At 48.5% G+C, this 16230-nt stretch overlaps 1 protein-coding gene across 3 annotated transcripts in view; it reads left to right on the top strand.

Annotated features, from left to right (window-relative positions):
* Dock2 (dedicator of cytokinesis 2) overlaps positions 1-16230 on the top strand; it is a 397939-nt gene that overhangs the window by 35402 nt on the left and 346307 nt on the right. For all 3 annotated transcript variants that reach the window (XR_007352105.1, XM_048815769.1, XM_048815762.1), the window contains exons 8-14: positions 1057-1211; positions 4841-4922; positions 10403-10538; positions 12023-12098; positions 13009-13085; positions 13526-13651; positions 14789-14913. Coding sequence is in view for 2 of the 3 variants with exons in the window: in XM_048815769.1 (XP_048671726.1) it covers positions 1057-1211; positions 4841-4922; positions 10403-10538; positions 12023-12098; positions 13009-13085; positions 13526-13651; positions 14789-14913 (777 nt within the window). In the remaining variant the exon portion in view is untranslated. The remainder of the gene's footprint in view (positions 1-1056; positions 1212-4840; positions 4923-10402; positions 10539-12022; positions 12099-13008; positions 13086-13525; positions 13652-14788; positions 14914-16230) is intronic.

Below are 16230 nucleotides of genomic sequence, written 5' to 3'. Positions count from 1 at the left end.
TAATGCTACTAAGAACATTTGCAAACAAATCTTTGCATGAACATGTTTTCATTCTTTTTGGGTAATACTTCACAATGGGATTCCTGGACCATATGATAAGTGTATGTGCAACTTTTCAAAAAGTTTCCCAAAACAACTGTATAATTTTGCACCCCCACCCCCAGCAGCATATCAGCGTTCCAGTTGCTCTACAGTCTTTCCAACATGCAGTGTTGTCAGTTTTTCACTGCAGTTATCCTAGCTATTGTGTAGTGACAGCTTTACAGGCTTTTCATGATAATTTTAATTCTCATTTCCCTGCTGGCCCCTGAGGTTGAGCATCTCTTAATGTGCTTACTGGCCTTTTCCATTTGTATCTTCTTTTGTGAAATGACTGTTCAAATATTTTACCCGTTGAAATTGGGTTGTTTGTCTCATTAATCAAAATTGTCAAATTATTTGCATGTTCTAGATATAGTTTCTTTTTTTGCAGGAGGGGGGGTGGTATCAGGGATTGAACTCAGGGTCACTGAACCACTGAGCCTCATCCGCAGTCCTATTTTGTATTTTATTAGAGACAGGGTCTCACTGAGTTACTTAGTGCCTCGCCATTGCTGACCCCAGCTTTGAACTCGCCATCCTCCTGTCTCAGCCTCCCGAGCAACTGGGATTACAGGCATGTGCCACTATGCCCAGTCTAGATACAGATTCTTTGTGAGGTGTGTTTTACAGACTTCTTCCAGTCGGTGCCTCACCTTTTCATTTTAAAATGCACCTTTCAAAGAGCAAAAGATTGTAGTTCTGATAAAGTCCATTAAGCATTTTTTTTCCTTCATGAAGAAATAACTTCATGAAGAATATGGGGTCCATGATGGTGTTTCCCAGAATAGGAAGATTAAAGTCAATAGAGTCAAAGTGACTTCATCCAGACTGCAGAAATTTGACAGTAGAGCTGCATGTAGTGCTGAAATATTTAGGTTTAACCCTGACTGACTCCTAATATCCAGGACTGTTTCTGTTGTCTTAAGTGATGCTGAGCTAATATGTTCCATCTTTCTTCTTCCTTCCACCACGTAGTCAAAAGACCAGCCTGATTATGGAATGTACTCCAGGATCTCTTCTTCCCCCACCCACAGCCTCTATGTCTTTGTGAGGAACTTTGTGTGCAGAATTGGGGAAGATGCTGAACTCTTCATGTCTCTCTATGACCCCAACAAGCAAATGGTCATAAGGTAGGTGCGCTCAGCATTGCCTGACCTCTGTGTACGTGGGAGGTTGGAGTTTGGCAGAGCACCCAGAATCTCTTCTCCCCACCATCACTTGTGGAATAAATTCCCACATGGAGGAAAAACAGCCTGAGAATGTGGAAATCATTCCTTTGGAGGGCCTGGGGGTCAGATGAAAGTGTGACTTCCCACCAGACTTCTTCCACAGTGGAGTTATAGTTACAGGGTTTTGTCAGTAGGTTTTGATGACAAGAAAACAACCAGAAATTACAAGATTCACTTGTTGTGTTGGATAGAACAATACCTAGTTTTATGGGAGTTGAGAAGTGAATGATGAAATCTCCACATCCTCCTTAAGGTCTGTCCATGTGCTTAACCTCACCTTTGTGTTTTCATTCTTCTTGACCCTAGGCTGTGGACCATTCTTAAGCCTGAGTTTCACATTCACAAAATATGAGTGCTACCCTTTCTTTCTGGTTTTAATGAGAAAGCCTGTAAAGCATGGGCCTGGCACATGCGCTCCAAGAAGCAGTGGCTATTATTTTTGCTACTTTGATTAATTGCTCTTGGAATGGAGGAGGTGAGGGAACTTCTGGGTGCCTTCCTTAAGGAAGGGAAAACACCCCTGGGGATCCCCAAGGAGGAGACTGTGGAGCATTACCAGCCCCCACAGTCAGCCCCCTGACCTCTCCTGCGGTTCAGACAACCTTCCTCCTGTCCCATGCCCTGGAGTTTAGGGCCAGTGGTCACTGGTTGACATATTAAAATGGAGCTGAAGCATTATCTCTCTGTCTTCATGGGGAAAAAAATGGAGACGTGGATATCTTCCTAGCTTGGTTGTTGCCACATTGCAAGTGGCGGTGCTTTAATCAATCACTGCTCCCCTGAAGACATCTCAGAGGCGCGGAGTCATCTAAGACGACTGAGCTGAGATCTGCAAATAATTGCATTTGGTCCTCATTACTCCCTGCCATCTGGGTGAGGAAAGGAGGACCAAGGAAGCCCAGCGTCTTGACTAGAGGCCCACATAGTTATAGATGGCAGAAGCCAAGATTTACACTCAGGTCTATCTGACTTCAAAGGCAAACCATTGTCTGTCACCAAGAAATGAGTTGCATCAAAAAGCAAAAATGGTTTTCACCAGAGCTTCAGCACCACTGGAGTAGAGAGCTATGCTTGGTGGCTCACCCAGGACCCTGAAGTTACAGGGTCAGCCCAGTACAACTGGTTTGGCTTCAGTGCACATGACACTAAGAACAAGGTTTTTTGATCCCTCAGAACCCACCTTATAGTGGCCTGTGTCAGAGATCCCTTGCGGTTCCCTGACAGTCACTCCCAAGGCTCCTGTGAGAAAGATCCTAGAAACATTGTCAGAACCCTCCCTATCTCTTAGAAAGCACGAGGACTCCTTACTGCCACATTGACGAGGGTGCCTGGGCCACTGACCCCCTCTCAGTGACCTAGCTTTGTGGAGCAAGGAGATGGCAGCTCTGTCTCTGATGCACCACCCTGGGTGACATGCCTGTTGGGGCATGTGGGAGTGATACCTCAGGAGCATCCCTTGGGGTGGAGGTGGGGTGCGAGGTGAGCAGGAGGAGCAAGAGAATGAAGAGCTATGAAAACCGAAGGAGGAGAAATGAGAGAAAGATGGGGAGAGGAGAAGGGTGGGGGGTTGGGAAACGCTACATCAGTCTGACCCTGCAGAGCTGCTCACTCTCTAGGAAAGAAATCTCCACTCCTGCCTGCTCTAGTCAGGGTTTACCTGGCCCTGGCATCAGAATTAGGGTCTCCTTAGCATGCCCTGATGTGGGCTGGAGAGAATTTTTCTGGGCCTGATCTTGTTGGGTTGAATTGAGGTGAGATTCGCAGTGGATTCCTGAAGAAATCTGGTTTGAGAAATTGAAAGTAAAGTTTTGTAGGGCAAAGCAGTAGCAGCTCGGGCATCAGGCCTTGGTAATCTTTGTCCACATAGGGCCCAGGAGGGAATTGAAATGGGCCTCCTTTCCTGTGAGGAGGGCATCATCAAAGGCGGTCCCACCTGTCCTGGAGGCTTGAGCCTTCAGGTTTTATTACCCAGGTGTTCCAGGCAAGGATGGATGGGGCCAGCTCAGACCTCTAAATTGCTTTTCTTATTTATGATTGCATTTCTCCTAGAAGAAAATTGCTGGCTCCTGCTGTTTGGATGTAGCAGGCTGGGTCACTAAGGGGATGGCTACATGTGATAGAAGGTACTGGAAAATGCCTATGCATTTCAATAGGAACAGTCCATAAATAACTAGTAGGAAGGAATAATATTGATATAGGTTCATGGTTGATTTTTTTTCTTTTCTTTCTTTCTTTCTTTCTTTTTTTTTTTTTGGATAAAATCTCCCTAGTTTGCTGTGAATTCCAAAAAATTCTTTTTTAGATTACTGAGGAATTTTTTTTTTTTTAAAGGATGAAAAAGTTACATGTAAGTTGACTTTTTAAACGTTGGCTAATCTGAGGCTGTGCTCATTTTTGCTACTGGTTCCATTTCCTTCTTGAACTTTACTCAACTGCCTTCATTAATCTTCCAGGGATGAGTGGAGAGAAAGTAAGATGTGAGCGGCACAAAGCTCCATAGAGGGAGGCGGCCCCCTCAGCTTTGCTGAAGTCACTTATCACGCCCTCTGGAGCTAACTTTGGGTTTAGGGTGTTATTTATTTATTTTTTTCTAATTCAAAATAATGGCATTTATTTGGCACCAAGTGTATGGTCCTGGAGGGCCTGGAAAACCTAGCCACTCCATTCAGCGAGCGGTGACCTGCTTGTTTTAAGTTAGACCCGTGCTGACTCCCTGTCTCCTTGGCATGGCTGTGCTGACACTGTGATCACACTGGGTCTGGTGACTCGAGGGGGTGAGATGGTAAGCGATTATGCATCAGTGTCAGGGGATCCCTGCCTGATGGGACTTGCTCAGTCCCTGTCCCCTCAGGAAAACCCTCAGCAGGCTCCATTATTCTTAGGGTCCAGTCTGAAGCCTTTCATGGCCTACAAGGCCTACATGGTCTGACCTCTACCTTTTGTCTTACTGCTTAACCCTTGAATCTGTTTCTTAGTTGCATCAAGCACAATTTCACATAAATAGTAGGACAAATGCATTTAAATAGTTGTTTAAGAGTATCTTGGATGGTGGCTAAGATCCTGCATGAGCCACCACAGAATGACATTCCATTCAAGGAAACACTCCTGCCTTAAAGGGATGATTGAAAAGAATTCAAATCTTTACTCAGTCTCAAAAGTGGGGAGACAGGGGAGAGCAATATATTCATAAGGTCCAGAAAAGCATGCCGAAATCGTTTTTCCTCCCATCTCTTTCTCAATAACCTCTCAGCTGCTCTTCAAAAATATTAAGCACTTGTTCCAGAAAGTGCTCAGCAGATAGGGGAGGAAAGAGGACATGGCCACATGTGTGTCTGTCATTCTTCCCTTGCTCCTCTAAGGTCGGTTTGCCAACACAGCTGGGATCTCTCAGAGGCAAGGATCATGTCACAAACACTAGCACCTCCTCAGCTGCCAGCCTGGTGCAGGCACATAGTAGGTGCTCGTTGAATGGTTTTGACAGACGGCTGTGGAGCCCCTGCAGTAATAGGCTACCGCTCATCTTCCCACAGTGAGAACTACTTGGTACGATGGGGCAGCAGGGGCTTCCCGAAGGAGATCGAGATGCTCAACAACCTGAAGGTGGTCTTCACGGTGAGTGTACCCATCTTCTTGTCACCATGTCCACTTCAGGAGGATCTGATCATGGAAGTATGGCTGATCCATTGGTCAGGAGGGGGCATGGCCTCAGTGCGGGGCTGTGTTCCCAGCTTGATGGAGGGAGTTGGAGCTGGCAGAGGCCTTCTGCACCCCGAGGAAGCCTTCAGGAGGACAGTTCTTCTCCTTCTCTCTCTCCTTCCCGCCCTCTTTCTCACTCCTGTATACACAGAGAAAAGCACACACCTCCTGATCAGTGGTGCCTGGTACTGGGCATGGTGGCTACTATTCTGACTTCCCAGTTAATTCATGGTTAACTCAGCTTCCCTTTTTCACTTTGGGCCTTTCTGAAAACCTTTCTAAAATGTGTATGAAAACCCAGCACTTCCCTACAACATTGGCCGCCTTGGTAAATTGGATATCGTGAACATGATTAAGTCCTGGATGACTGAAAGTCTGGGGGGGCCTTGAGAGTGTCCTTCGGAACACTAGTACTCACTGGGCAAGGCTTACCTGTAGAAATGTTAAACTTTGTCATTTGGAAGATTTATTCCTAAGAATAAACTCGGCTTTTTCTGCTCTGAGCAGGGGGAAGCAATGGAAGAAAGAGGATAAATAACAGTTATAATTTCCAGCAGAGACTGCTCTCTTGTCCCTTTTTCACAGGCCATGTTAAGAGTGTGACCTCAGGACACTGAGGTTATGGGTATCATTTCCTTCGGGAGAAGACCACCCATGGGATTTTTCACTGTGTTGCCTGTATTAGCACAAGAAATGGCAGAGGCGGAGCCAGGGAGGGGTTTGGGCATTGACCAAATGGACGCGCTGGGCCGGGAGTGACCGACACGCTAGATTAACCTACCTTGCTCTATGATAATTTCCCAGTTACAGCCCATTAAGTGCAATGTCTCATGTCACCTCGCGATAGATTGTGGTATAGCTGATTTATTTTGTTTGTTATTTCCTGAAAAATAGGCCAGAGGCATGGGATAGGATCATAGGTCCTAAATGCTTAGACAGAGTTTTCTTGGCATATACAAATGTGCCTCAATTCTGTTTATTATCAGTTAGAAGGAGGAGCCTATTTGTTTTCTTGATAAATAGGAGTGTCCCGCGGGGCTTCCTGATTAAACCATGAGACAGATGCTTCATGAGAGGGAGAAGGACAGGGAATCAATCTGTTCTTCCTTTTGCAGAGAATGTATCCCTGATGTCAGTAGGAAGGAAGGGCATTGGTGTCACGTGGTGTCAATGACAATGTGGGTTGCCTTCATGGAATTCTGCCTGGGCCCAGGGCTCTGATTCTCAGAACCAGAGAACTCGAGGACTCTGGTTCCATGGGCTGGTACTTCTCTCTGTTGAGATGGGGGAGTCCTCATTTTGGGAAGGAAGGTCATGGTGGTCTCATGACTTGTACTGATTCTGGGGTGATCCAGTGAGCACCTGCTAGGCATGAGCTCTCTGCTGGGTGCTGGGAGACAGTGGAGAATAAGCTGACGGAGTCCTTCCTGTCATGGTGCAATGGGTAGAGGGTGTTAGATAATAAATAAGTGAATAACGAAGCAGGAGCCATGTTGGAAAGCACTGCAGACAACATAGATAATCAGAAATGAGTGTCAAGACCATGTTTGCCTGGATGTTCCTTTCAACTGGGTGTCGTGGTGGTGCTCCCGGTAGACAAGAGCCAAGAGTTGGCAGCCATGTGCCTGGCTGGCCTCTGACTCTCCCCTCTGGATGTCAGTTCTGTCTAGTCTCCACTTTGGGGACAGATTTTCTGCTCACTGGGCTCACAGAGCTGGCATGTGGATCTGGCTGACAGTTGATGTCCCCTCTGTCTGCCTCATAAATATTCCTGGGCTGGGCCAGAGGACAGCAGCATGTGCCACAGGGTTCCTTCCCGGAGACTCAGCCCATCTGGGGTTGCTGCTAACACAGGAAACAAGAGTGGACAGTAAAAGGAATGCTAACATCGCTACTCAGATGGTGCTGAGGCTCCATCATCCTGCTTCCCCCAAACATGGGAGCTGAACTTGAGAACTTCACTTGATTGGTTCAACAAAAGTTCTTCTAAGTAGAATGGATTGGGAGACACTGCAGATTGGAGCCCAGTTCTCAGTAAGGATCACTCACTTACACACCCTCCAGAGGAGAATCTGCGTTCGAGCATTCTGGGCTAAGCTAAGATTCTCCAGGGCCAGGGGGTCACTGATGAAGCAGCTTTTAGAGATATGGCGTCTTCCTTTGAGCAAGTCACAATCTTTACAGAGATCAGGTGGATGGGGCTTCTGTAGAGACTTTACTGGTCTATCTCGTGTATTGGTCAGCTAGGGATGCCACAACCAAGTACCACGGATTGCTTGGACCAAGCAACAGAGATGCATCTCCTCACAGTTCTGGAGGCTGACGTCTGAGGTCAAGGTGTCTACAAGGTTGGCTTGTCACCAGCTTCTGGCCTCACCTTGTGGATGTGACCTCCCCCTGTGTCTTCACATGCTCCCCCCTCGGTGTGTCTGTGTCCTGATCTCTTATAAGGACACCACTCATGTTGGATAGGGACACATCCTATTGACCTCATTTTAACTTGTTACCTCCATAAAGATCTGTCACCAAACGTAGCCAAACTGCAGGACAGGGCCATAGACCAGAAACCCCGACTGGAGGACAGGACATCAACATATGGATTTTGGTGTTGGGGAGGGGACACAATTCAGTCCACCCCATCTGGAGCCCTTCAGGTTCCAGGGCCTTGGTGGCTCTAAGATGGCTCTGAAAGATCAACCTAGATACTGTAGAAATAGGAATGATCCCAGGGGGAGGAGAGAAGTAATTAAGGATGGAGGACATTACGAAGGAAGCAGGGTTTTAAGGATGGGAAGGCTTTGGATGTGCAGAAGAATAAGAGGCGAGTGTTTGAGGTGGGAGGGAGGGGAGGGTCAGGAAGAAAGAAAGACCCGGGGTTGAAAGCGAGCCTCCTGCGTCTGTGGTGCAATAAAGAAATCTTTGTGACAAAAATAGAGTCTGATTTTCAGAGAATGGTGAGGGACCAGTTGGCGAGGACAGCTGGATATATTATGTCTAGGACCTTTCATGTCAACTAGGAAAGATTAGCACTGCTAATAGGGTAGGAAATAGCACACTGTTAACGATGAGGGGAGAGAAGTAGAAGAAGAAATGCGGCTTCTGAAGACAAGTTGTAGGTCCTCTCAGGATGGCTGGGAGGAAGGAGTCAGGCAGGCCAGAGCAGAGGCCCTTCCGCCATTTGGATGTGATGTAATTGGGATCTTCAACCCAGGTGGCACAGGGCATGGTGGGGTGCAAACAATAAGGGGGGTATCAGTCCCATGCGGCTCCTCTTTCCCCTTACCCCTCTCCCTTCTGAGCTTGCAGAAGGAGAAGCAGGTGTCCACCCTCCAGCTGGTGAAGGACAGCCCTTGCAGGAGTTGGGGTTCTCCAGAGAAATAGAGCCAGTGGGTTTGCTGTTGGACATCTGCAGGGCAGGGCGGTAGACCAGAACCCGACGGGATTTCTGAACTACTGTCTTGAGGCAGAATTCCTCCTTCTCTGGGAAACCATCACAGCAACACCTAGACCCGAGTTTGGCCAGTCAGCTACACACCATAGCTCAGCCAACTTGGCACATAGTATGCAACCACACAGCCCCGCACAGGAAGATGCAGACCATATGTGGGACTTGCCTTTCCCCCTCCTCTGCCCCACCCCCTTCTCTCACACCAGCCACGCAGGAGGATGGGATGGCTGCTCTACCCGGGCCCTGGCTTGGATAGAAGCAGATGTCTTGTCCCCCATGCACATGCCCACTTTGAGAATTAACTCAAAGTGGGAGAAACGTGCTCTCCTGTGAGGGCTGAGGGTTCTCTGCTCTGAGGCCAGCAGTGTGTCTTGTTCCTTCCCGAGAGGATCCTAGGCCAGGATCCCAAAGAACACTGAAGCCTTCAGATTTAGTGGGGCAGTTGGATGCAGAGACCCTCGGGGGGTCCCTCTGGCGTGCCTCCATGATGGTGAGGGAGCTGTGTGGGAGTCAGTGTGTCTGTGGTCTCTGGAGAAGCCGTGACTGGGCTGAAAGCCCAGTGTCTTCAAGGACTAAGGTCATGGCCTTAGGGAAACCCTATTTTTCTTTGTGTCTCAGTGTCCCCATCTGTTATATGCAAAAATAGTATGTATTCCAGAGAGCTCTTAGGGACCAAATAATGACATAGTGGACACTTGGCACAATGCAGAGCACATTAGTGGAGCTCACCAGTCCAGCTTTCCTCCTTCTAAACACACAGCTAAGCACAATTTCCTGCCTCCTTGGAGGCAGGTGTGGCCACATACCTTGCTGTGGCCAATGAACTGTGAGCACAAATGATGATGTGCATTTCTTCTGGGTGGAAGTTTTAATAACCAGTGAGTTATTTGATACTGTGTTGGGTTTTCATTGCTATGACAAAATACCTGACAAAAAATGAACTTAGAGGTGTAAAGGTTTATTTGCCTCATGGTTTCTGGGCCTGTGATGAAACAGAATATCAGGTGGAAGGATGTGGCAGACCACAGCTCCTCACCTTCTGGCAGCTGAGAAGCAGAGAGAGAGAGAGAGAGAGAGAGAGTCAGTCCCTGAAAGCATACTCCTAGGGACCCACTCCTTTCAACCCAGTCCCACCTCCTACAGTTTCCACCCCCTCCCATAGTCCACTCAGATCACGAAAGCATTAATAGATTGATGCGGTCAGTTTTCTCATGGTCCGATTACTTCCCCCCAAACCCCACCTCTAAGGACTGCTGCATTGAGGACCAGCCTTCAACACATGAGTCTTTGGGGGACATTCTAGACCCAAGCTATGACAGCTATGTTCCCTTTTCCTACTCTGGGAACATTTGAAGCAGCTGTGCCAGGGTAGTGCCATCAGGCAGGGCCCATAGTGAGGGAGGGAGCAGAGCTCTGGCCGTGGGCATGGGACCTGCAGCCTGCATCTGAAAGCAGCGTCTTCTGTGTTGCAGGCTCTGAGACAGACAGGGGCCATTCAGTGACACCACAGCCCAACCCGTGTATGAGCTTGAGGTGTCCAGTCAATAGTGGCTCTCTTTTACTGCCCCTTTCTTTTGCCTTCTCTCCCAGAGATGCTGACCAAGGATGAGAATGATGGAGTCCTTGGTAGCAAAAGCCACTTCTGCAGGGGTCATCTGCCTCTACAACCACTGTCACTCCTTCGCCCTTCTCTCCTTCTACCAGTTTGAAGTGGAACACTTGGGTTGGAGCACAGAGTCCGGTCCCTCAGTGTTCTTTCCAAGCCTCACCTGACTTCTGTGCAGTGGGTGTAATGTCTTGTTTCCTACCTTTTCCAGGACGAATTGCAGGCTTGTCCCAGGTACACCAAGTGTCACAGCACCCCTCAGAAATGTCATAGTAGGTTTGCTCATCTCCTTGTCCCCAGTCAGCTCATGACATGTGTACTTCTCCTTTCCCTTCTTTCCAGGACCTTGGGAACAAAGACCTCAACAGGGATAAGATTTACTTGATTTGCCAAATAGTCCGTGTTGGGAAGATGGATCTTAAGGACACTAATGCCAAGAAGTGCACGCAGGGACTGAGGAGGCCCTTCGGGGTGGCAGGTACTGACACTCCATACCACTGACTTTCACTGGCGTGCCCGTCTTCATGGTTGAATTTTAAAGACTATTTCTTTACGCCCTTCCCCTGCCTCACCCCATCCCCCCACACGACATATGCCAGACATATGTCTTAATAGCTAGGCTTTTGGTGACTAACAGAAATACGCTTTTGGTGACTAAGCCTGGATTCACATTGAGCGCCGTGAGTAATGGATCCAGGGTCTGGGGTTGAGTGTTGGGAGTCAGGTGTCATCAGAGCAGTCGGCGCCTTCGCGCCCCAGGGCTGCGGAAAAGGAAGAACATGCAGGAGAGATCTAATTACCAGGAGCAATTCCTTCTAAAAAATATCCAGCACAGGAAATGCAGTTACACGGAATGAGTCACCCACCTCGGGTCTGAATTCCACCGGGACCTGGTGAGTGGGCAGGACCTAATGTCCCGCAGAGGCTGCCTACAAGGCAGCTGTCCCGGGTTTCAGGGCACCAACGTTCTTGTCCCACTATTTGGCTATTACTTGCACTATTATTTACCTAATATATTTCCTTTTAATTAACCCACTTTATTGAAACTAAAATACATTTATCTTAAATGATAGTTTAAATACCTGGGACATGGCAATTTGATATGCCACTTTTATTCTTTTTATTGAAATATAAATTTTTAATCACGTACCATTAATAATCCCTGTGTACCCTATCTGAACTCACTTCGGGAGGCCCCATCTTCTGCAATCACAAATCCACCGGCTTTCCAGCTCGTCCCCTGGTGCTCCTTGTGTAGTATTGGAGTGGAATAGCGTAATGAGCTAACTGGATTTTTAGCCTGCATTGACACTCGCTGGCCGTCAAGTGACCTGGGGCCTTGGTTTTCCCCAGGGCCTTAGTTTCCCTGTGTGTAAAAATGAGGGTCTTGGACCTGGAGGCTCCATGGAAGCCCCTCCTGCTCTTCAATGCCCTGGTGCCGTATGCAGACGCTCCTCCCAGCACAATGGTCCTGCAAAGGCAAGGAGGGTCCCCTTCGTGTGTGGTGTAAGAAGCTTCAGAGGCCCAGGATGCCTCTGGAATTGCAGGGTTCAAGGATTCTACAGTCAGGTTTCTGTGCATATGAAAAATGTTTATGAAGCAGGTGCATATTTCACTGGATTATCAAATTCTGCAGGAAGTCTCTGTACTTGGGTTCGGTAGGCACAGTAGCTATTAAATGTATGTGTCAAATGCCAAGCTAATTGCTCAACCCCATAGCCGTGTCTCTGACTGCTTCCTGTGGCCTCTGCTAAACTGCTTTGCCCAGAGGCGTCTACACGGGTGCTGTGTGCTCAGAGTTGGCTGTCCATGGGCTGTGACTTGCTGGGCTGCTTGCCCCTTTAGGCTTTCCCAATCCCAGGCTCCCCCCTACCTCCTGTCTGACAATTTGATCCCATTGCTGTCCCTTCCTCAGATCAAGGAGGGAGTTGAACCATCAGCTCATCTCTCTTCTCTTTCTAGTTATGGACATAACAGACATCATCAAAGGGAAATCAGAGAGTGATGAAGAAAAGCAGCACTTCATCCCGTTTCACCCGTAAGCAATGGCCCGTGCCTTCCTAGATCCTTCCACCATACCCTTCCTCCTGGAGGGCCACTCCAGTGCAGGGGGGGACCCCTGGCTAGAAATAGGGCAGTCAGGCTGGGCCTCCCCAGAGGAGGGCAGGGTGATCCATGCCAAGCTCCTCAAAACCCACAAGCTGTTACTCAACAGACTCTTCCTAAAGCCTGGCACAGCCCTGTGCCAGGCAAGGGGGATGGAGTGATGGGCAAGAGCAACACGGCCCTGTCTTTGTGGAGCTTGTCCTTTAGATGGCAATTAAATAGATAATCAGAAACAGATTCGTGGATTCATTACAAGCATAACTGGGACGCATCTGCATTCTGGGAACCTGTATTGAGGAATCTCCTCCTGGTTCTTGGCAACTTGTATAGAGGAGTCCTGTCCCGGTTCTCATGGGTGATACATCCATGACTTGAGGGAGGACAGTGAGGAAGGTAAATGTCCTTCTGTGCTCTAAAAGCTCTTGGAGAAAGCAGGAGAGTGTTGTCAGTACTCAGTCACCCCCAAGACTGTCCGTGTACCAAGGCCAGTGGCTCTGGGGAAGGAGTGTGACTGGGACCTCGTGGGAGTGACGGAAGCCTTAGCCCACCTGTGGAGCAGTGTTTGGGTTGAGGGCTTGGGGATCCTTTCTTTTTATGAGTCTTCCTAGGGATAAAAATGACCTCTACTTAGAACATTGAAATTCCCCATCTTCAGAGCGTTTTGTGAGTGTGTGAAAGGAGCCCTGTGCTTCCTGATGGCCCATGTGCACCCTGGGTGAACCTCTAGGCTGGCTTTCCAGCCATGGCACAGGGAAGGCTAGGCAACTCCCTGGGGCACCTTGGACAGAGGTTGGATGTGCCCTGAGGGCTCCATGTGCTCACTGTGCTCCCTTCCTCCCCAGGGTCACGGCAGAGAACGACTTCCTTCACAGCCTCCTGGGCAAGGTCACAGCCTCCAAAGGAGACAGCGGAGGACAAGGTAAGGTGCCAAGATACTGAGCAGTGGAGCCCACCCCACACCACCCAGAAACCTAATTCCCAAGGAGACAGAGCAAAACCCAGACCCTGGGGAGCTCAGGCTTCCTTCCAGATGGGCCACTGGGAGCACTAGGTCTGTGGGGAGGGGAGCACCATGTCTGTAGGGAGGGGAGCATCTCCTGAAGCAAAAGAGAGGCACGTCCTAGTGCCCAGACAAGGAGAGGAATTGATCCATTCTCTCCAGTGTGTCAGGCACTTTTGTGGTGACCTGGTTTCATCCCACCTTACTCAAGTCCCGTGAGGTGGGCCCAGAGTCCAGGGTTGGGTCACTGCATTTGGGGTTCTATGTCTGCTTCCAGTGGTCTCCAGAAAGGACTGATGGCGGAGTGGGGTGGGGGCCGACTGAGAGAATGCCTTGCAGAAGCTCACCCTCCCTTCTAGGCCTCTGGGTAACCATGAAGATGCTGGTGGGTGACATCATCCAAATCCGCAAGGACTACCCACACCTGGTGGACAGGACAACTGTGGTGGCCAGGAAGCTGGGCTTCCCAGAGATCATCATGCCAGGTGGGACCTTCCTCTCCCTAGGACAAGCTCTCGGGTCCATTTTAGTTTATTTTTAGAGTCTACTCTTTCCTTTTTTTTTTTTTTTTTACTGTTTTTCTTTTTCTCTCCCCGAAAGTAAACCACTAAAAACAACTTCTGTATATCTAGAAACCTCTATGCATCCACGAAATGAACACAAACACATAAGTACAAACACATGCGCTTTTTTTCTCCCACAAGTGGGCTCTCACTTCATATATACGATGTACCCTTACTTAATACGCTTTTTATAGTGTTCTGCAACTTGCTTTATCACTCAATAATTTATCACGGGCATCACTTCTATTTTACTACATGTAGAACACTCTTTCTGGGGGGAATATTGTCATTCTCTTAAATTTTTAAACCTTTTATTGCCAAAGGAATCCATGCTCACCATAAAATATTCAAGTGGCCCCGTAAAGGTCTAGAGTGAAATGTTATGAGCTCCCCCATGTCTTTGTCTTTAGACGTAACCACGACTATTAATTTTTTTCCAAATGTGCCTGTAATTTCAAAAGGCGAGATCGTGTAATAACACTCTTTTGAAATGTCCCTTTTGGTCTTGAGCGCGAGGCTTGGTCTTCCGCCCGCCATCCCTCTCCCTGTCTCACCTTCTTCCCCAGTTGAGTGCTGGTCCACGGGGTCTGGATGGGATTTATTTATTTGATCTCTATAATTAGATCTCAGCTCCTTGTGGGTTCCCTTGCAGAATGTTTTATTCTGATTGCCCCTCCTTCCTGAAAATCCTGTGTCCGTGGTCCTGGGGTACAGGAAAGCCACTCTCTTCTGGATGGGTCTAATCCTTGGTTTTTCCTGGGCCCTGATCAGTTCAGTTGAAGCTTTACTTGGCCTTCCCAGAAGGTGTCACTAGAGGATGGAAAACAAGGGATCTTCAGGTGGAGGAAAACATGGCCACTTTTTGACCATGCTATCCCTTTTTTGGGATGGATGTCCTAGCGTCCCTCCATCCCTGCGCTCCCCACTTCTGCATTCTCCCGGCAGGTAAAAATGCCTTTCCCCAGCAGTTCTGATTTAACATCCTAAACAGCGGCTGCCTCCCCTCCAGCTCTCCTCAGAAGCCTGTCTAACTCTTTCTCCTCTCTCCCTCCACCTCAGGGGATGTCAGGAACGACATCTACATTACTCTCTTACAAGGTGACTTTGACAAGTACAACAAGACCACGCAGAGGAATGTGGAAGTGATCATGTGTGTGTGTGCCGAGGACGGCAAAACGCTGCCTGTAAGGGCTCAGCCACGCTGGCTCTGGGGGCCGGGGCCTGGGGGCGAAGGGGAGTGGGGATGGGGTCGGGGAGCGGGTCTGGTCATAAAGATTCGCTTCTCCTCTCCCAGATTTGGCTCCCTCAATGCCAGGTGCCTTTGGGGTGGCTCTGAGTGATGTGGGCTACACCTTCGGAGCCTGGTTAACGTGGTGTCACACAGTGAGACCTCATGTTGTCACTCCTTGGTGCCTAGGCAGTTTTTCAATGCCTGTTTCTTATCCTTTATGAACCCTTCTTCTTCTTTTTATTTTTGCTTGGCCTCTGCTTATAGGTTAGCCTTTTGCAGCTAAAATGTTGTTCTTGTTGAAACCCAAGCTGGTTTATTCAGGCAAAATCCATAGTAAGAAAGAGGATCAATACAGAGCCTTGGGCTGGTGTGAGGCTCAGATGTCCTCAAAGCAGACATTCCTGACACTTAATCCAGCTCCCCAGCACTCAGCCAGGAATCCGGGTGGAAAGCCTATTCACAAATTGGTCTCCAGAGAGCTCGCAGAGCCTACTCAAGGATGCGAAGCACATGGCTATATTTATCCAGCATATGTCCCGGACAATATTTGTCGTGTGTGTTTACATTTATTTACTTATATTTCCTGTAAGGTTGTCAGCAGTTGTGTCCAGTGTGTAGGAGGGTTTTTGCTTCTCAATTCCTCCTCTTGGAATACTTAGCCGAAAATAAGATCAATTCTCAGTAGAAGTTTCAGTGCAGGAAAAGCTTCCTCCAGAGCCACTGTAGGGGATCCCACGGCCCAGGCAAGCAGGGCACTGATCAGAGAGGGGCACAAGGGCTAATAGCCATCGGCTCCAGCCTTGGGGCCTCAGCTCAGGCCTGGTATTGTCACCCTCTCCCTCAGAATGTCTGGTGTCCCCAGGAGAACTCCCCTCTGCTAGGCTCTGCCATACTGAGATGCCTTTCCACCCCATTACCCTGCCTTTGAGAGATGGGACTGAAACCTTCCTGAGTACAACTCCTCCTCCAAGGTCATCAAGTTAGCAGGTGGCAGAGATGGGGTTTGATTCCAGGTTCCAGGTCTCCTCATCACGTCACTAGAGGGCCTACACATGTTTTTAAAATGCTCCCAGTTACTTCTCATTTGAAAAGTGAGGCTGATAACTCTTCTGCCAATTCTGGGATGATTCAGACTTGTTTTATAATTGTGAAGAAATCCCTGCTGGTGCCTTTTCGTTCACAAAACCACCCTCATTAATTAATATCTTCTTGAACAAAATCCCCGCATTTACCTCAACCTCTTATTGTCTGATGGTGAGACTTTTCTGAA

The sequence above is a fragment of the Marmota marmota genome, unplaced genomic scaffold (assembly GCF_001458135.2).
Source record: "Marmota marmota marmota unplaced genomic scaffold, marMar, whole genome shotgun sequence".
In the NCBI taxonomy this organism is placed as follows: domain Eukaryota; kingdom Metazoa; phylum Chordata; class Mammalia; order Rodentia; family Sciuridae; genus Marmota; species Marmota marmota.
The sequence above is the reverse complement of the archived record's forward strand: the minus strand, read 5'-3'. Positions and strand labels throughout refer to the sequence as shown.